Source organism: Notolepis coatsorum (assembly GCF_963971535.1).
Source record: "Notolepis coatsorum genome assembly, chromosome: 7".
NCBI lineage: Eukaryota > Metazoa > Chordata > Actinopteri > Aulopiformes > Paralepididae > Notolepis > Notolepis coatsorum.
In genome coordinates this window covers 163,587,886-163,609,144 of record NC_140171.1, presented here as the reverse complement: position 1 = coordinate 163,609,144, position 21,259 = coordinate 163,587,886, and the positions used below count along the sequence as shown (strand labels likewise).

Sequence of the window (21,259 nt, the reverse complement as noted above, 5' to 3'; positions counted from 1 at the left end):
TCAACTCGCCTGAAGATGCAGCCAAATTCTTGTCTGCACAACACGCAGAATAGTGTATAAATGGCCTTTTAATCTCTGTTATGCAAGGTCACCATATAGTACAATCTTTAATAACCGAGAATTTGGGACAGAGAGACCTACGTGCTCAGAGTTTTTGAATGCTTTCCCCGACGGGTTTATATTATTGCGGACATATTGGATTCAAGATTGGAACACTCCAGAACATACTGGAACATTCAAACAATGTAAAAATGACATATTGGAATAATCTAGAACATCTAAGCATTCTTTGATATATGGAACATTCTGGAATATCAGCAATACGTGGTCATTCACTCTACCAGAAGCCCCTCGGGGGAATAATCAACAGCTATCTAGATGCAGAACCACAGAACCATCATAGCCGGCCGGCTGAAAGATCACTCTACACAACGATCATCGCCCACCCCGGTCAGGGGAAATGCTGCATATACGTATTTAAAAACTGTTTTTTATTAATGGGAAATAATTCCACTACTTCTCCAATTTATACTTTAGATGTTTAAGCATAGCAATGCTCTTTTAAGATCTAAGTTAATGTTCTCTTCCTTTTACTTGTTTTTTTTTTTTTTCATCTGCTCTCTCTGATTTATTGAGGCTCTCTCTTCAGTTCAATACCTTCATATTATTCATGGGTTACTATAAATTACACAAGTTCATATAAAATGTAAGTGATTAGGGCATGACAATTGAAGCTTATTTTTGGTCTTTATTTTTAGTTTTATCTCATTTACATTTTTATTTATTTATTTTTTACGGGAAGTGGCCAAGCCACAGTCGACATTCTACTTATGGTAGAATTTAGAGTGTTAGATCCTATGGTATACATAGGAATGTTAAGGATAATTGGATCATTCTGGGATATCCGGTGGTGCAAGGGAGGGAGTCATACGCAAAGGTTGTGTTCATGGAACACAATCCTGTACGACTCTCGGTGGGAGGGAAGGGTAGGGGATTTTTATTTGTATATATGTATGTTTTTAAGCTCGGCTCTCAACGGGACCTCACTAGTGGGATGTATATCTATTATTGCCTCGCACTCTAGAAGCATTACCAAAAATTACAATGCAACATGTATAGACTATGGCTAGTTTGAATATAATGATATGGAACACCGGGGGAATAAATAACCAACTCAAACGCAAAAGCGTGCTCACACTGATGAAAAAAGAACATGTGGACATTGCTCTGCTAAGCGAAACGCACATTCTAGGGAAAGACATAGATAAATTAGCGGACAACATATACCATAATATCAGTCACTCTTCTATTGGTACGAGAACTCGGGGTGTAGCCATAGTCGTTAAACGTAAGTTGAATATTGTACTAAAGGGAGTATGGTCTGATGTAGAAGGTCGGATAACTATAGCTAAGATTGAACATAAGAACAGGAAAATAGCGTTGATAGCGGTATACGCCCCAAATTTGTACGAAGAAGTTTTCTTCACTACACTAACCAATGCAATGTTAGACATTCCCGATTACTCATTTATAATAGGAGCGGATTTTAATGCCATCTGGAACCCAAGGATGGACAAATCTTACCTCGCCTTTTCCAGCGAACAAAAGAATTCATCGAAGGCATTAAAGGATTGGTCGAAGATTACAGGTGTAAATGACTTATGGCGGTTACTTAATCCCACGACCCGAAAGTACTCTTGTCGATCTGCGAGACATAATACACTATCCAGAATAGATTATGTCTTTGCATCACAGAGACTATTTGATAATTATGAAGTGGAAATGATACCCAACGCACTCAGATCACTGTTATTTACTCCTTAAAGGTACATTTGGTATACTATCCTCCCGAGCCCCAAGATGGCGATTTAACTCGTTGCTGCTTAATAACAAGGAATTCATTACACAACTCAAAGAAGCTCTTATAGTATTCCAACGGGAGAATGCAAACTCGGTGCAAGACCCCAGAATAATATGGATGTCGGTAAAGGGAATGATCAAAGATTTCACGGATAGCTTTTCCTCCAAAATGCGCAAGAATCAATGCACAAAACTGTCTGAGCTGGAAACGCTTTACTCAACGTTATTTAATTCTCTAAAATACAACAACTCAACTCGACTAGAAAATCAAGTTAACGTACTAAAAATAGAGATCAATGCCATATACAGACAACAATCGGAAATACAAATACGCAGCACAAGACAACAGCAGTACTCCCAAGGTTCCAAACCCAGCCACCTATTAGCCATGCGATTAAGAATTAATGCAACATTTGCAGATATAACTACCATTAGAGCACAACAAGTACTTGTAACAGATCCTGTAAAAATAAACGATACATTCAAAGTATTCTACTCCGACTTATATAAATCAGAAACGACCTTCGATCAAAACAAAATGGACACATTTCTTAATCAAATTATTCTCCCTAAACTTTCAGAGGATGACGCTAAACAGTTAGAAACACCGATCACACTAGAGGAACTTAAGAAGGCCATAACCGCAATGAAAAGTGGTAAGGCTCCTGGAAGAGACGGTTTCCCATCAGAAATGTACCTTTCTTGTTGGGACATAATTGGCCCCTTATTACTAAATATGATCTTATACTCAGTCAAGGAGGGGAACTTCCATAAGAATGACAATATTGCACTCATAACAGTCCTCCTTAAAAAAGACAAAGACCCCAACGAGTGCGGTAGTTATAGACCTTTAAGCCTCCTCGGAACAGATATCAAACTGTACTCTAAGGTATTAGCCATCAGATTACAAAAGCATATGACGTCTTTAGTTCACCCGGACCAAACTGGCTTCATAGGAGGCCGCCTGATCACTGAGAACATAAGACGAATACTGCACGTACTTGATGCCGACAAGGAGGACACCATACCTAAGGCGATGCTGTCCCTGGATGCTATGAAGGCCTTTGACAGGCTGGAATGGTCGTATCTGTGGGCAGTGCTAGAAAAGATGGGGTTAGGAAAAGGATTCATCGATATGATTCAAGTATTATACAAAGACCCATCGGCCATGATTACAACAGGCACAATCATCTCCAAAATATTTCCGGTATCACGCTCTGCCAGACAGGGTTGTCCTCTTAGTCCCGGACTGTTCAATCTATCATTAGAGCCTTTAGCACAATATATAAGACAATCCCAATCCATAGAACCAATCGTAATCAAGGGCACACAACAAAAAATTTGTTTATATGCGGACGATGTAATATTGTTCATGCAAAACCCCAACACCACATTGCCTCATCTGCTCAAGTTGATTGAGGACTTTGGTGATTTATCGGGATTTAAGATAAATTGGCCGAAGTCGGCTTTCCTTCCACTTAACACCCCTGCAAAAAAAGATACAACCCTCCCAGGACAGATACCGATGGTAAAACATTTCAGATGCTTGGGAGTGGAAATATTCCCTACCATAAGACAAACGGTGAAGCACAACTACACAAAAATCCAAAACAAAATCAAAGACGACCTTGATAGATGGGCAAAACTTAAAAACACAGTACAAGCACGGATATCAATAGTTAAGATGGATGTACTACCTAAAATCAACTTCTTCAGTTCAATGCTACCGTTACCCCCTCCAGAGGGTTACTGGAAAAGATTACACTCCTCCACATACAAATTTATTTGGAATAACAAACCACCACGTATAAAAAGATCCACCGCACAGAGAAATAAAGCAGATGGTGGCATGGCATTTCCAGATTTTTTCCTATATTTTAAGGCGTACACATTAAGTCCATTGACAACATGGTTTGACTCCCAAGCATTAGCATCCTGGAGAAAAATAGAAGAAAACATAGTAGCCCCACATAGACTGAAGGACATAGCATACACTAAACTAACAATCAAGCACTGTGAACGAAAATTTGGCCCCATAATTACTCATGCGATCCGGATATGGCGTGAATCACAAAAAAAAATCCTAACCCACAAAAATGGCACAATCATACTCCCTTATTCAATAACAATGCACTCTTAATTGGAAAACGACCTATAAGATTCCCTATATGGGAAGAGCAAGGCATACACTCATTAGGGGATGTTTTTAACAAACAGGGTTTTTGTAGTGATAAAGAAATACGCAAAAAATTTTATCTCACCAAGTCACATGGCTTTTTCACAAACAGTTAGAGCTATGTTTGAAGTCTCACGGTGTTCCATTAGACAGACCAATTGAACACCACAGATACCACAAATTCTTCTACGCAAGAGAGACATCGAGAGGTTTTGTTTCAGAATTTTATCATCAATTACTAACGTCCTCGTATGAAACCCTCCAACTTGACTCTGTCTGGAGGAGGGATATACCAGACCTGGAAAATGACTTTGATTGGCAAGGAGCCTGGGCAAATGTCCGACTTACATCAAGGAACCCGGATCATCAACAAATCAATCTTAACTATATTCACAGGACATACTTGACTCCTATAAGACTGTGCCGAATGGGGCTTAAACAAGATTCCAAATGCACCCAATGTACAAATGGGGACGAAGGGACATTTATGCACATGTATTGGGACTGCTCACCAGTTAAGGCATTCTGGAAAGATGTGACCCAACAAATATCAAAACTCGTATCTTGGAATATACCTGTACACCCCTCGGTATTACTATTGAATGATGTTTTTGAGTTTGCAGTGAATCCACAGCTAAAGAGATTGGTTTTATCGGGTATCACAGTAGCCAAAAAGCTGATCGCATCACGCTGGTTTCAACCGGAAAAAATGTGCCGTAAAGTTTGGTTTCTTACATATCTCGATGTAATTTACCATGAAATATCTACAGCAAGAATTCTGGGTCTCAATGAATCCAAAATGTCAATGTGGTTAGAAGTGGTGAAGAGAATAAAAGCTAGCTTATAATGGTAGTGTCTGGTTAGGTGCAAGGGATAGTGGAGGTACTTCTCAAGGTGGGGTCCGGGAGGGGGGGGTTCGAGCTGAGCATATGTGTGTAGGTTTTTTAGATAACAGGTATTAGGGGTATATCTTATATAAGACAACTAACTAAAATGTGATCTCATTGGATGTGCCCTGACAATTAATGCTTGTATATCTTATCGTGTGTTGTCATGTTTGTTTATATGTTTGTTTAAAAAATAATAAAAAAAATAAAATACAATAAAATAATTAAAAAATCTAAATAAATAAATACCAGTGTTTTTTGCACCTTTCTGCAAGAGAAGGCCAACCCACTCTATCATACAGGACACAATGGTGAGTATCATCTGTCACCATTAATAAACCTAAGAGCTGAGTGATATGCAGAATCCAGAGGTTTAAGGCTGATGCCGCAGCAGACCTATAAATTACATCACCATATTCAGTTCAGTTATTTTTTATTTCGGGTTTTGGACACAACAATGGTCATTCTATAAATCACCAAAGTTTTACCAGCTGCTATTGCAGCATTGTCTGAAAAGGGATGGGGAGAAGCACTAGGCTTGTCAGGCCCTACCCCTGAAGACTTACGTTTAATTTGTTTTTTCACATTTACATACATAGTACATACATACTGTATAGTACACTTTACAGTACTTACATATAGTACACATTACAGTGCATATTACATATACATTACATACAAAATACATTGTATTGTAATACATGTATTTCTTTAATTAATTAAATGCAATTAAAGCTGTTCTTCCCTTCTGTACCTATCGAAAATAGATTTTTGTAGTCTAGATTTGAATTGATTTATGTTTTCACAATATTTTTGTTCATCCTCTAGCCCAGTGGTTCTCAACTGGTCTAGCCTCGGGACCCAACATTTTCCTTAGTCATTAAGTCGCAACCCAACATTTTGAACCACTATGATTTATGTAAAAAAAAATGCAGTAATAAGCAATCTTTCAAAACATGAAATAAACACAAAAAAGTGCAACAAAAGTATTGCTAAAAACCCAATGAAATAAAATAATAATAAATAATATATGCTTCTTAGCAGATTTCTTAGCTTAGGGGAACTAATGGGATAATTGGGGTTGCAACAAAAGTGCAACTAGGGCTAAAAAGCCAATAGCTTCTTAGCAGATTTCTTAGCTTAACATAACAGGCCTAAGTTTGGGGGAACTAATGAGATAACTGGGGTTGCAACAAAAGTGCAACTAGGGCTAAAAACCCAATGAAATAAAATAATAATAAATAATATGCTTCTTAGCCGATTTCTTAGCTTAACATAACAGACCTAAGTTTGGGGGAACTAATGGGATAACTGGGGTTGCAACAAAATTTCAACTAGGGCTAAAAACCCAATGAAATAAAATAATAATAATAAATAATTATGCTTCTTAGCAGACTTCTTAGCTTAACATAACATACCTAAGTTTGAGGGAACTAATGGGATAACTGGGGTTGCAACAAAAGTGCAACTAGGGCTAAAAACCCAATAGCTTCTTAGCAGATTTCTTAGCTTAACATAACATACCTAAGTTTGGGGGAACTAATGGGATAACTGGGGTTGCAACAAAAGTGCAACTAGGGCTAAAAACCCAATGAAATAAAATAATAATAAATAATATGCTTCTTAGCAGATTTCTTAGCTTAACATAACAGACCTAAGTTTGGGGAAACTAATGGGATAACTGGGGTTGCAACAAAAGCAGCCAAAAGTGCAACTAGGGCTAAAAACCCAATGAAATGAAATAATAATAATAATAATAATAAATAATTATGCTTCTTAGCAGACTTATTAGCTTAACATAACAGACCTACAGTAAGTTTGGGGGAACTAATGGGATAACTGGGGTTGCAACAAACGTGCAACTAAGGGCTAAAAACACAATGAAATAAAATAATAATAATAATAATAATAATAAATAATATATCCTTCTTAGCAGACTTCTTAGTTTAACATCCCAGAGAACTAATGGGATAACTGGGGATGTTGTTTGCTCCTGACAAGAGTCTCAAAGTCTGGGGTGATGGTAGACAAAGCAACTCTGAGGTCATGCTCAATGTCCAATCTGTTCCTCCGCTTTGTCTTCAGCTGGACCAGAGCTGAGAAGCCACTTTCACAAAGATAGGTAGTGCAAAAAAAAATAATAATAATAATAATTAAAAAAAATTATAATAATTACACACACATCCGTGACCCACTCAAAATGGCCCCGCGACCCACCAGTTGAGAAACACTGCTCTAGCCCATATTCCAAAACTGATAAGAACAACAATTATTTTTCTACTAATTAGAGGAAAATTGGATCTGTTTCTGTACAGGAAACCAATTTTCTGTCGCAGTTTAGAGGCAAGATTATCCACATGGAACTTAAATGTAAATTTCCCGTCGAGCCACAGGCCAAGATATTTATACTTGTGACTCTATACAAGAGCCACTCATAGTAGATACCTGCACATTATCAAAGTCAATATTTCTGGCTCTTGAAAACAACATAAATATTGTGTTACTAGCATTAACTCATTGGACGCCAGAGGTCATTTGGGCGTATGGCTGTTGTGTGCCAGCGCTTTGTTCAATGGGGATAAATGCCGCTGTTTGCAGTGCTAAAACTATATTAAATATTATAGCTATGGATCTAATAACATAGTCGATTGTCAGTGAGTTTCTTCCGGTCAACATGCAAAAAACAGATAATTTTTTCATCCATATATTTCCGTTTTATACCGTGGTGAATATGAGTATAGTTTTAGAGTGATTCTGTGTAATCCCGGGAAACGAGGCCAAACAACGTTTTACTGCATTTCATTATAAATTGTGCCATTTCTCGCCTGGATCAATAATCGATCTGAAATCAATGCTAGATTATTGCGGTATTATGTTTCATCATGCATGCAAGAAAGGGTGGGGGGGGTCGTTTTTCTATGCTTCGATCGCCACCAACGGGACACGGCCCACACACACACACCGCAGACACATGCTCCGATCGCGGGGGGGAAGTTATCGGATCAACGCAAGATTGATAACAGATAGTACTTACCTTGTCTATGATGTACTGCAAAAAGAATAATCCAATTATCTGATCGCCATTCCAAATACTGATCGCGATCGTGTGTCCAACGTAATCCAGCATTGAACATGAACGGGGGGCGGGGACCCTCGTCGATGCCATCCCTATAAGCGCTTGTCTTGCCGGAGTATTTAGACCCCGCCCGCACGCCGCAGCTCGGCCCAGAAAACAAACCACATTGTTTCAAATGGAGTGCAATAGCGGCCGCATGGCGTTAGGCGGCGGTATTGTGATGGGACCGGAAGAAGCCTACACGCTGAAGATTCAAGAGGTTTATTTGTCACATACATACCAGGGCATACAGTGATGTAACCGGATATGCCGCCTCCAGATTGTGCAAGTGGAGAATTGTCCCTGTCCGCAGTTAAACAGCAACTTTTCATTCAGATTTATAGCTTCAGAGTTCCAGGGTCCCAGTTTGCTTATTCAGTTATGAAAACATATGAATAATTTTCAATAATTAAATGTCTCTCTGCATACATGATGTCAACTTTGCCGTCAAACTCTCCTCGCACAGCTTTTAAAATGTCTTATGTGTTTTCATGTTTTTCTGTGTCCATGTGAGCTTTGAGATCTCCTTTATTACACACGGAAACATATGGTCAAGCGTTGCACACCGCTTCTTGTCCCGACCGGGGCGGTTCATTGGGAATTCCCTCTGCAGTTCATCTGTAAATGTACACTTGTGCTTTGGCTTCGTGAGCAGAATAAAATCTGTCCACTTCCTCTGTTTGTGTGTGACAGACATTTTCATGAATTTAGAAAACCCCACCGGACGCCCCGGACAGGGTGTGAAAAGTGGACGTGTCCGGGCAAAAGAGGACGTTTTGGTCACCCGATTAGCAATTCTAGGTTAAATTGGTCCTTTGATCAAAAGTAATTTACTGTATTTCTATGGCATTTACACTTAACACACATTATTTTACAGTGTAGGCTGATGAATGAACAATAATCCACTTGATAAAGTAAAATTGGATGAAAACGAATAACCACGGCTTGGTCGAGTGAAAACAGACGACTGACTGACTAATTTTATTCAACAAAAACACGATGCAGGTGCAGATAACGCTCTGCGTTTGCTTAAAGCCGGACATTTGCACAAGGTGCGCTTGATTTCTATCACAGGCCAGTTGAATTGCTCCTGGGTGAGGCAGCGGGCCGGAAGAAAATTTCAAAATTTAACATTTTAAAATATTAAATAGCAAATAGAATCAATTGTTGTTTTTCTGGTAAATTAATAGTTTGGATGAATCGATAACAAAATAATGGTTAGTTGCAGCCCTAGTGTTGGTGCCGTGTACAGGAGTTCAGTCGTAGGTGAAGAGGTATTCCGTACATGGTTCTGGGTCTGTAGTAAGAAACATGAGCATCACGTTCTGTTCAACATTGCTTCCAAATAAAAAGAGAAAATGCCTTTCATTTGTATTTAGTTTAAACTCAGGATTATTCAAAAGTAGTCATGGATTATGTGGTTATTTTGTAGGCAAATGTTTCATAAAATTTACAGAAAACATACTATATTGTGATATATTTTGTTACAGATATATGAAATTTCCCATAGTGTGATGTAAGATTTTATCCATAAGGTGACACTTAAATCTGTTATAACCTGAGACTAAAGGGGCTTTAGTCCTGGACTAAATTAAACTGACCTTAACCATAGCCATGATAACCACTCCTGCTCCACTAACTGGTGCTTGAAACAAAGTGGTTTAAGTCTATAACTGTAGATGACTCTGGACTACACTGTTCTTAAACTATAAAACCAAGATACATACCATTATAAACCTCTTACATAGAAACTAAAGCTGAATAAAATAACCAATTATCTTTCTCTCCTTCCTCTGACACTCTTCTCCATCACTATCTCCATCCAGATAGCTGTCCTGTCAGGCCTGGGAAGAAACCAAGAGGCTTGGATGGAAGAAAATGTTTCTGCTGTGACCAGTGTGGGAAGAGCTTTAGTCGTCGAAGTAATCTGAAAACACACCAGAGAATTCACACAGGAGAGAAGCCCTACTCCTGTGACCAGTGTGGACAGGGCTTTAGTCGGCAACATAATATGAAAACGCACCAGAGAATTCACACAGGAGAGAAGCACCAGAGAATTCACACAGGAGAGAAGCCCTACTCCTGTGACCAGTGTGGAAAGAGCTTTAGTCGACTGTCTGATCTGAAGAAACACCAGAGAATTCACACAGGAGAGAAGCCCTACTCCTGTGACCAGTGTGGACAGGGCACAGAGGAGAGAAGCCCTACTCCTGTGACCAGTGTGGACAGGGCTTTACTCTGCAACAGAATCTGAAAAAACACCAGAGAATTCACACAGGAGAGAAGCCCTACTCCTGTGACCAGTGTGGACAGGGCTTTAGTCGGCTAGATAGTCTGCAATCCCACCAGAGAATTCACACAGGAGAGAAGCCATACTCCTGTGACCAGTGTGGAAAGAGCTTTAGTCGACTGTCTGATCTGAAGAAACACCAGAGAATTCACACAGGAGAGAAGCCCTATTCCTGTGACTAGTGTGGGAAGAGCTGTAGTCATCTGAGTATTCTGAAATCACACCAGAGATTTCACACAGGAGAGAAGCCTCCTTCTGTGACCAGTGTGGGAAGAACTTTAGGACAAGTACACATCTTCTGATTCATCAGCAAATCCATATTTGCTGATGAATCCACATCATTGTGGTCTGTGAGAGAAGAGATTCAGTAAATTAAAAAGATTAGAGAAAACATGCGAAAATCCACTTGGGAGAAAAGATTCAGTGAAATATCAACAACCTGTCAATTCATCTGCATGTTTTTAGAGTAGAGAAACCTGCTGTAGCCAGTGTTGGAAGAGTTCCACTCATAATGATACTTTTTTTTTTATTATGCTTAACCTTGATTTACCGGTTGAATGCCCACCATCCACTTCAATGTTAGCGTTACGCCTAATCTATGTTTTAAATTGTGGCTATGTGTCTAATCTGCCCGTCGCTTATCAATGACTCGTTTTCCAGTCAACATTGTCGAAGCGGATTGTTTTTTTATCGGTTCATTTTCGTTTTATAGCATTTTGAAAAGCCCTCGTTTTCAAGGAAAATATAAAGATTCCATGATAAAAAGACATTTACTGGAATATTCTAGAATACACAAAAACGTTGAAATTTTTCGACCTATTTATGAATCGTTTTCAAATAAACGCTAGATTATCGATAGTATATGTGTACGTATGCATGCTATGAGGCGATCTGAAAAATCGATTCTCTTATTTCCTCATCAGTGATCGCGCACAAACAGACACATCACACATAGGGCAAACGCTGAGATCTCAGCGAATACAACTCTGATTATCCCAAGACTGGTAAAATAGATTCCTTACCTCAGATCAGATGTTCTCCAAAAAGATCATTCCAATTCCTGATCGCCATTCCAAATATCGATCACGCTTATTGATTGAGTATTGGCTGCTGTAAATATATATTCCAGGCTGATTCCTGTCCCGCGATGACTTCCATGTTGATCAGACTGCTCCGAGCACAAGGAACCAGCTGGCTCCGCCCCTACATATCTACAGATCCCAGGTCAGTCTAAGCGACTGACCTGCAGTTACACAGGGATAGACGATAGGGGGCGCTTTTTTCCATTCTCTCGGTTGATGAAATATGATTTCAGATCGCTAATAAAACAATAAAACGATATTTGTCGTCGTGGGCACTCAGTGGGGGGCCTAATAATACGAGATATGTCGTCCGTGGCACTGAAAGTGTTAAGATGATCTGTCAAAAGCTTTTGATACATTCGATCATCACATGCTTTTAAAAAGGTTATCTAGTAGCAAGGCGCTCGCCACCAACGCAGGAGATACTGGTATCGAGCCCAGCTCTCTGCGTTGCTTCCGGCTTGGCCGGCCGTCATACTAACACAACTGTCAGTGTTAGCGGGTGGGAAAGCCGGTGGGTGGGTCCTGGTCGTTGTAAACAGCGACTCCTACAGTTCGGTCGGGGCGCCTGCTCAGCGAGGAAATGATCTAAGGGAGGTAGTGTGATCCTTCCACACATTACACTCTCTCAGTGAGATTCCACGCTGCCAGGTGAAAAGAAGCGGTTGATTGGCTACACATGTGTCGGAGGAAGCATGTGATAGCCTCCACTCTCCCAGACCGACTGTAGGGGGTAGGTGCGCAACGACCAGGAAGGGGATTGGGAATTGGCATAACGACTAACATTGGGATGGGGGAAAAACGGAGAAAAAGGAGGGGAGGAAATACCAAAAAAATAAAAGGTTATCTAGTATTAGCCTGGATAGTGGTGCATGTTATTGGTTTCAGGATTATCTATCTTCTGCTGTGTCAAATCGGGCCCTGTTCAATCTGAATTATTGTCCATAACTAAAGTTTTGCTGCAAAGTTCAACTGGGTCATGTCCTTTTTACTATTTATATTAATGATATTGTTTCATCTTTGAATGACTGACTTGACAACCTTTTGGATAAGATGTGATTTATAGACATGCTGCAGCTTTAACTCTTAAACCGCTGCACATCATTCTGCCTTCCGATTTATTATTGTTGACCGATATGATGCCACCACTGTGTCCTTTATGATATATATGATACCCACCACTGTGTCCTTTATGATATATATGATACCCACCACTGTGTCCTTTATGATATATATGATACCCACCACTGTGTCCTTTATGATATATATGATACCACCACTGTGTCCTTTATGATATATATGATATATTTTCTGTAGTATAATTAATGGTTTTAAAGTGCTTATGTATGCATTTCCCCATATCTCCACACAGTAACTCACATATGGTAAGACGGTATATTTAGGTATTTCTCTTGCCATCAAAGTTGATATTTGCTACAGTAGAATAGATCATTAGCGTCGTTGGCTCAGTGGTCTGCTGTTGTGGCCCCCATCCTGTGCACTTCAGCCCCAGCCTCGTATGTTATCCGGAGTGATGGAGGTTACGGCTCTTTGAAGGGAGCCGGATATTTTGGCTCAGTCTCTTTCCAAGAACCTAAAATAACGGGTCATCGTTCTTTCTTTAGGGGGTTTGATTGATTGATTGAAAACTTTATTACCAGATTGCAGAATGGGTACAATACAGTATAGCTCAATACTAACAACTGCCAAGAGGATGAAAACCAGAAAAATACTTTCCTCTTGTTTACATAAGGGTCCTCCATTTTCAATTCATCAAGACATTTATGACATACAAGACATACAACTATACAGTACTGTTTAAGAAAAAGAGATCATAAAAAAGATATACATTCGAAGAGGAAGAAACTGTATGTGGGGGGGGGGGTGGGATTTGGACATTGAACAGGGCCAGTTTTTAATTGCAGCCACCCGTAGGTGAGCAGGGGTAAGGTGGGTTTTAGGAGTAAGGCCAAGCAGTAGTCGTAGGGTAGGTGTGGAAGTAACTAAGGCTGACTGATGATGGTGATTTGTGCGTCGCCCTCCCTGCCACAGATTTTATTAAAAAATGATTACAAAATAATGATGTATAATAAATATAATAATCATTTAAAGTCTAAAACGTCTCTTAAAATGTAAAAACAACCACAAGTAGTTCATCACTTAAATAGGTATGTGACTGGCAAAGGACATTCATCTTGCATACAGGGCACACAAAATCCAAACCTTAACAAGAAATGTCTTCAGACAAACAAGTTTCTTTATTTGCCCATAATGGTAAATTGCAGGGACATAACTATATAAGACATCAATATGTTACGCTTCAAATTAGCAGTGCAAATCTGTTTAAATTTGTCATACAATCGTTTTTTATTGAGTAAAGTGTGTAAATCACTAATAGAACAAAAACAACAAACTGTGTGTGCGCGCACACGTGTCACAGATAATAATAATAATAATAAACTTTATTTGTATAGCACCTTTCATACAGAAACTGCAGCTCAAAGTGCTTCACAACAGAAAAAAGACAGGCATAAAATGAGCACATAAAGTGCAGACATATAAAATCACAGTTTTTACATTAGGGTCTAACATCCCAACAGGCCACCTTGTTTATGGTTTGATTCAGTTTTAAATAGACAATAATACAAATAGTAAGATAAAATAGTGCAGTGCAATAAAATTGTAGAATAGAATAGATTAAAAATATATATAATTTACAGTGCAATAAAATGTTTCTGGATTACTGTTCAACAGTTCAAAGTCGTCTTTACCTTCTCTGTTTGGTATCCACAGTTTAAAACTTGACAGTCTTGCCTCCTGTTTTATACCCACTTTGACCCTTGAAGATCTAGCCTGTCTGCTGGCCACTTTTTCATGTTTGTCTTCCTGGCCCTCTTAGACGAAGACCATTTGGCTGCTACATGGCTCGGGTTGACTTGCTCTTTTTCCTGATACGGATCAAGTCTTCAGCAGTGGAGGCTGCTGCTGTTCTTAATACCATTCTGGGCTGAAAATCCACGCTCTCACTGAGCGGAGGAGTTCGGCATCACAAGCAGTATTTCAGCCAAGTGCAGGAAGTTCTGACATAAAAGTAACTAGGAGTAAAACTCAATTAATTTATTCTGTAGAGTACACACGACTTTGTAAATTCTGAAGAATATTAAATATTCCCCACAAACCTCTGAATGATATGGCTACTTGGTGAACAGTCTCTGCCTCAGCCCTAGGTAGGACTTGTCTGTGAAAGCGGTCCTGATGAGGGTCTTCAGCTGCTGCCATTCCTGAAGGACCTGCTCCGACTGGCATCCACCACTAGATGTCAATAGAGATACAGGGAGAGAGATTAGGGGAGAGAATAAGGTATGGGAACATTTAGACGTAAGAAATGTGTGAAAATTAAAACATTGAACATGTTATAGATTCATTGAAATACTACTGTCAATAGATTTAAAAAAGTAACTAATTAATCTCACAATTTTCTGTAATTAATCTAGATAAAAATCGCATAATTATGACCGAAGCTTGTAACAGATATTTACTTGAGTAAAATCATGCAAATAATGTAGAATCAACACAAAGAAAGTATATTTAGATTCAAAGACTATTTTAATAGCTTTCTTTGAATACAGTGTCTCTCCTGTGAAATACAAATGTTCAACAAAACCATCAACATTGACTCAGCTTTAAAGACCTCTTTCTTATATCTGCAGCGCTAACAGGGGAAAAAAACAGGCCTATGTTAAAGTGCAGATTGGTTTAGAGGACAATAATGTCTTGTATGAACTACCAGTAAGTAAAAATCATATTAACAACAAAAATGTGTTCCATCTTCATGTCAGATGATTTTCAAAAAGGTGCATGAGTCAATGCAAAAAAAGAACAAGCAAAGATACTGCTGAAAGTTCAGAACGTTGACATATTTTCACTCCATAGATTAATCTAGATTAAAAAATGTTTTAACTCTTAATCATTTTAATTAATCTCCAAAGTTAGAGCATTAACTTTTACAGCCCTAATTAAAATACATAACATTTAATCTTGGTCATACCTCTATACTAAAATGAGAATTTGCAATATTGCCCTATCTACTCACTTTCTGAGAAGTTCTCAAATGTTGGAGAAGAGACTGAACCTCTGCCCTGCCGTAGTCCAGTAGTGCAGCCTGACTCTCTGGCCATGTGTCATGGTTGACTATTCTGAAGCTGTCGACTACACCTTCCCCTGACTGACTCATCAAGCAGCTGAAGCGTGATCTCATCTCTTCTACTGCAACAGCTGCTGCCACATGCAGATCACTGAAACACCATCAGTCAAGGAAACACATGCAGATCACTGAAACACCATCAGTCAAGGGAACATGTAAATGTAGTTACTTACTTACATACAGTTCATAGTTATTTTCGATTACAATTTTATATGTTTATTTTTGCATATTAATAATAATACACATGATTGTATTTCATATGGTTTATAGATTATTTGAATAGCACATGATTTATTTTTACTTGTGTAATTATTTAGTTTCACGAGTCTCATTTTAATATCTGGTGACGTGTTTCCGCCGGCTCGCTTTTGAGTCCTGACATGACCTGATGGATGGCTGTATTGACTTTGCGGTCAATTCTAGCAAGTAAAGAAAGATAGTTGTCTAACAAGACAATCAAACAAGACAATCTAACACGAAAAAGGACAAAAATTAAAGACATAAACAACACCAGGACTTCTCGATGTTCTCTTATACTGGCACGCAGCCAATAAGGTATTTATTTCTATCGATGATGATTTTCGTTATGTTGACGGTTGATGTTGGCGGTTGATGTTTAGCTACGTTTTTTATGTGTTTTCAATTGTTAATTGTATCATTTGTATGTATTGTGTACAGATTTTACGGTTTGGATTGTTAATTGTATCATTTGTATGTATTGTGTACAGATTTTACGGTTTGGATGGAGATTTGACAAGCTTCATTAAATCAGTTCAAGAAATCTACTTGTATACTGCGTCGTGCCTGGAGGATGTCACAGAACATGCAGATTACTGAAACACCATCAGTCAAGGGAACACATGCAGATCACTGAAACACCATCAGTCAAGGAAACACATGCAGATCACTGAAACACCATCAGTCAAGGGAACACATGCAGATCACTGAAACACCATCAGTCAAGGGAACACATGCAGATCACTGAAACACCATCAGTCAAGGAAACACATGCAGATCACTGAAACACCATCAGTCAAGGAAACGCATGCAGATCACTGAAACACCATCAGTCAAGGGAACACATGCAGATCACTGAAACACCATCAGTCAAGGAAACACATGCAGATCACTGAAACACCATCAGTCAAGGAAACACATGCAGATCACTGAAACACCATCAGTCAAGGAAACATGCAGATTACTGAAACACCATCAGTCAAGGAAACACATGCAGATCACTGAAACACCATCAGTCAAGGAAACACATGCAGATCACTGAAACACCACCAGTCAAGGAAACATGCAGATCACTGAAACACCATCTTCTTGTTCGAGTGAAGAAGAAAACATAGTTTCTCATAATGGCTAGAACTAAGCAGACCGCTCGTAAGTCCACCGGTGGCAAAGCCCCAAGGAAGCAGCTCGCCACCAAGGCTGCCCGTAAGAGCGCACCGGCTACCGGCGGCGTGAAGAAGCCCCATCGTTACAGGCCCGGTACCGTGGCGCTGAGAGATACGTCGTTACCAGAAGTCCACCAAGTTGCTGATCCGCAAGATGCCTTTCCAGCGCCTTGTCAGAGAAATCGCCCAGGACTTCAAGACCGACCTGCGCTTCCAGAGCTCTGCTGTCATGGCTCTTCAGGAGGCCAGTGAGGCTTATCTGGTCGGCTTGTTTGAGGACACCAACCTGTGCACCATCCACGCCAAGAGGGTGACCATCATGCCCAAAGACATCCAGCTGGCCCGCCGCATCCGTGGAGAGCGCGCTTAAATCGGCTTTGTTTTCCTACATTCATAACCCAAAGGCTCTTTTAAGAGCCACCACCGTTATCATGAAAAGTACATTCCATTAACTCATTATTTCAACATGCCAGTTATACTAAAATCATCACTTTAATTCTAATATTTAGACTAGCATATCTTGTTGGCTACAGTAGGGCTAAAGCAGAACAGACTGCAAATTGCCATATAACATATTTATTGATCCCCTTGGGAACATTCGTTATCATAGCAGGAGGGGAGGTACAGGTAGTATAATACATACAGGTCACATAATTATATTACAGTGGAGAAGTACAAATTTAATAAAAAGGCAGTGTAAACAATATACAATATAATTTACAATGTACATGTGCATAATTGGCAACAATGTGTGAGATGAGGGTATGTATGCCCTCTGTTATTTTGCCCATGACTGAAACAAAGCTACGCCCTACCCAAAGCTGTAAAGGAATGTGAATCACTACCCACTTTCAAAAACACTCTCAAAGAACACCTATGGGAGCAATTCGAAACTGGCCCCTGCAAATGTCCTAACTCAACCCCCTCCAATGTACAGTAAATGACCAAGTATGGCTTTGTCAATATTCCAATGTACAGTGTACAGTGTCCCCCACCCACCCCCTACCCAACCCCCCACCCACCCAACCACCTCCAATGTACAGTTCCCCCTCCCCACCCACCCAACCCCACCCCACCTACCCAACCTCCTCCAATGTAGAGTTTCTATGTCAAATGTATATACTCTCTTTTCTGGACTATTTTTGTATCACAAACAGTACTGTATTTGCAAATCTGGTATGTCATAAATGTCAAGTCAAGAATTTTAATTGTCACGGCATACAAGTATACAATGAAATGCGGGTGGTCTTGCCCGCAACGATGTGCAATACAGTGTTACAACATATAATAGAATCCAATAAAAAAACAACATTGTGCAATAAACAGGTAACAGGTAACATGGTGTGACAATGGTGTGTATAGATGTAACAGTAGGCCTACTGTCTATCTGTATGTTGTGTGTGTCATATATGTTATGATGAATTGAAAATGGGGAACCCTGATGTAAACAAGACAAAAGTCTTTCTCTGGTCAGCATCCCCTTAACAATTGTATGTATTGAGCTGTACTGTACTGTACTGTACCCATTCTGCAATCTGTTAATAAAGTTTTCAATCAATCAATCAAAAGTCAAGGGAACACATGCAGATCACTGAAACACCATCAGTCAAGGAAACACATGCAGATCACTGAGACACCATCAGTCAAGGGAACACATGCAGATCACTGAAACACCATCAGTCAAGGAAACACATGCAGATCACTGAAACACCATCAGTCAAGGGAACACATGCAGATCACTGAAACACCATCAGTCAAGGAAACACATGCAGATCACTGAAACACCATCAGTCAAGGGAACATATGCAGATCACTGAGACACCATCAGTCAAGGGAACACATGCAGATCACTGAAACACCATCAGTCAAGGGAACATGTAAATGTAGCTATGGCCAACTGCCACACACCAGAGTTACATGCTCACTGAACATGCATTTACTGTTTTTCAGGATGGGGTGTTTAATAACAAATACGCCTTGAGATGATTACATCAGGCTTTTCTTATTTATTTCTTTATTTATAGACTCATCTCTAATGACCTGCATTATAGACTGATCTCTAACGACCTGCATTATAGACTGATCTCTAACGACCTGCATTATAGACTCATCTCTAACGACCTCCATTATAGACTGATCTCTAACGACCTGCATTATAGACTGATCTATAACTACCTGCATTATTGTAGACTAATCTCTAACGACCTGCATTATAGATTGATCTCTAACGACCTGGGCCCCGTTCCCCGTACCTGGATAACTGAATTAGCCGGATAACTTTCGGTCAAGCCTGACTTAAGCCGGACCTTTCTGTTCCCCGACGCGCGATTGTCCAAATCACCATGACAACAGATCAAAAAGTTTGAGCCTGGTCGGGAGCAGGGTTAAGTTCAGTTAGCCGGATGAACCATGGCCACGCCCCCGCAAAGGAGTGACAGCTCGTTTCCTGAAATGATTCTCACAGTCTAGAGATCCCATTTATACCATTCTGAATTACGTTTCTGTGCTTCGTTTTCCGAGAGGGGGCTTTTGAAATGTATAATAATAGAACTAAATGCTGATAATAAATCATATTGAGCCTATAGATTTACTTTGTCCTAAATAAAATAATGCACGTCATATACGGCGCTCGGAGTCGCGATACACGCTGCATGTGGTTATTTTAATAACGGCTCATTGCAAATGTGAATCCCGCAGGGATATTTTTAATGAATGAAACCTATCGGCCGGTTGGCTCTGATTAGTTTCATATATTAATCTCCGCTGTAGATTTGCTTAACGGAGCGCCGGATTGTGTTTCATTCAAGCATAAAATTGAAGTGTCTATGCGGGGATTGTGGTTTTTGTGTGATATTGTAACTGGGATTAAAATGTCTGATGAGATGCGCTGTTTGACGGGTTTGAGAAATTGAATGAGCCGTTGACGTCACATTAATGCATTTGAGAATAAAGAGATAAAACTTCATTTTTTGGTAAGAAAAATATTCTAAACACGGGTCTCTCGTCCATTAATGCATAAACAATGAGTATATCATGTCTGGCACAGTGGCGCAGCGGCTAGTGCTGAATCCTGGCAACCGGGTGACCGGTGTTCGAAACCCCGCCTTTCCAATAGAATTTTTTTGGAATATAATATTAATGATTATACGCAAAAGTAGCCTAGTTTTAAGTTAAAATATTATAAATCTACATGCATTGAGGATGTCATTCTTTATATAGCTCTCAACGTGCACCAAATTGAATTATTCCTACATTGCAAAAAGAAGGAAAAGACTAGGATTCGAACCCCGGTCGTCTGCGTGAAAGTCAAAAGGACAAACCGTCACACCGCAGTACAGATAAATAAAAAATCCACCATACATCAATCAATGGATAAGAGAGCCGTATCCTTATTCTGAAACAGTTGAACTAATTATTTTCGCTAGCAAGATCTCATTTGATTATTCAATGCATAAACCTACTGCCAGCAGGAACGTTTAAAGAAATATAATCTGATTGATTGGGGTAATGAGGGATTTAAAATTAGCCTATAGATTATGCATTTAACTTGTCGGCAAGGCTATTGAGCCGCCTGCAATCTGTAAAACAATCAATCAATCAATGCCGTTAGAAGATCAGGATTTCTGCGATCTACACCTGCTGTCTTTTCAACTGAAGCGGCCGCGCGCACTTATCCAGAGTCTCAAGTCTGGCTCGAGTTAACGAGACTGAATCAGCGTTCCAGGAACAGGAAAATCCCGGCTTCAAACATCGGGTTAACTGAATCTGGATAATGGGACTCTTGATCGACTTAGTTGAACCAGGTACGGGGAATAGGGCCCTGCATTATAGACTGATCTCTAACGACCTGCATTATAGACTGATCTCTAACAACCTGCATTATAGACTGATCTCTAACGACCTGCATTATAGATGGTTTCACTGGGTTGCTGTTGCTAGGGAACAGTTATTGCATTAGCAAACAGGAAATAAAAGTGGGTCTTTTTAGAACGCTATTGTTGTCACTTGTCATTTTGTCATGTAAACACGCATGTAATTAATAACATTAATTATGGTTCCATTCCATCTAGGTGTGCCTGTGCCTTGGTATGGTGTTGCTGCCTCACTGATCCAGTCAGGCTTCAGGGGGGGCTGTAGGGGCGGGGCCTTGCTGTCTCACTGATCCAGTCAGGCTTCAGGGGGGGCTGTAGGGGTGGGGCCTTGCTGCCTCACTGATCCAGTCAGGCTTCAGGAGGGGGCTGTAGG

At 39.8% G+C, this 21,259-nt stretch overlaps 1 protein-coding gene and 1 pseudogene across 2 annotated transcripts in view; both read left to right on the top strand.

Moving 5' to 3' along the window:
* The window catches only part of LOC311231840 (host cell factor 2-like), a gene marked incomplete at its 3' end in the record, with an annotated part of 88,658 nt that extends 73,023 nt beyond the window's left edge, over nucleotides 1–15,635 (top strand). Inside the window, exon 18 of the mRNA XM_084318460.1 lies at nucleotides 15,613–15,635. Within this exon, the coding sequence (XP_084174586.1) occupies nucleotides 15,613–15,635 (23 nt within the window). The remainder of the gene's footprint in view (nucleotides 1–15,612) is intronic.
* A 1,340-nt stretch (nucleotides 15,636–16,975) lies between these two features.
* On the top strand, nucleotides 16,976–17,384 carry LOC311231839 (histone H3.2-like; annotated as a pseudogene). The gene has a single exon. The product of its transcript is annotated as a histone H3.2-like (transcript).
* Nucleotides 17,385–21,259: the final 3,875 nt, after the last annotated feature.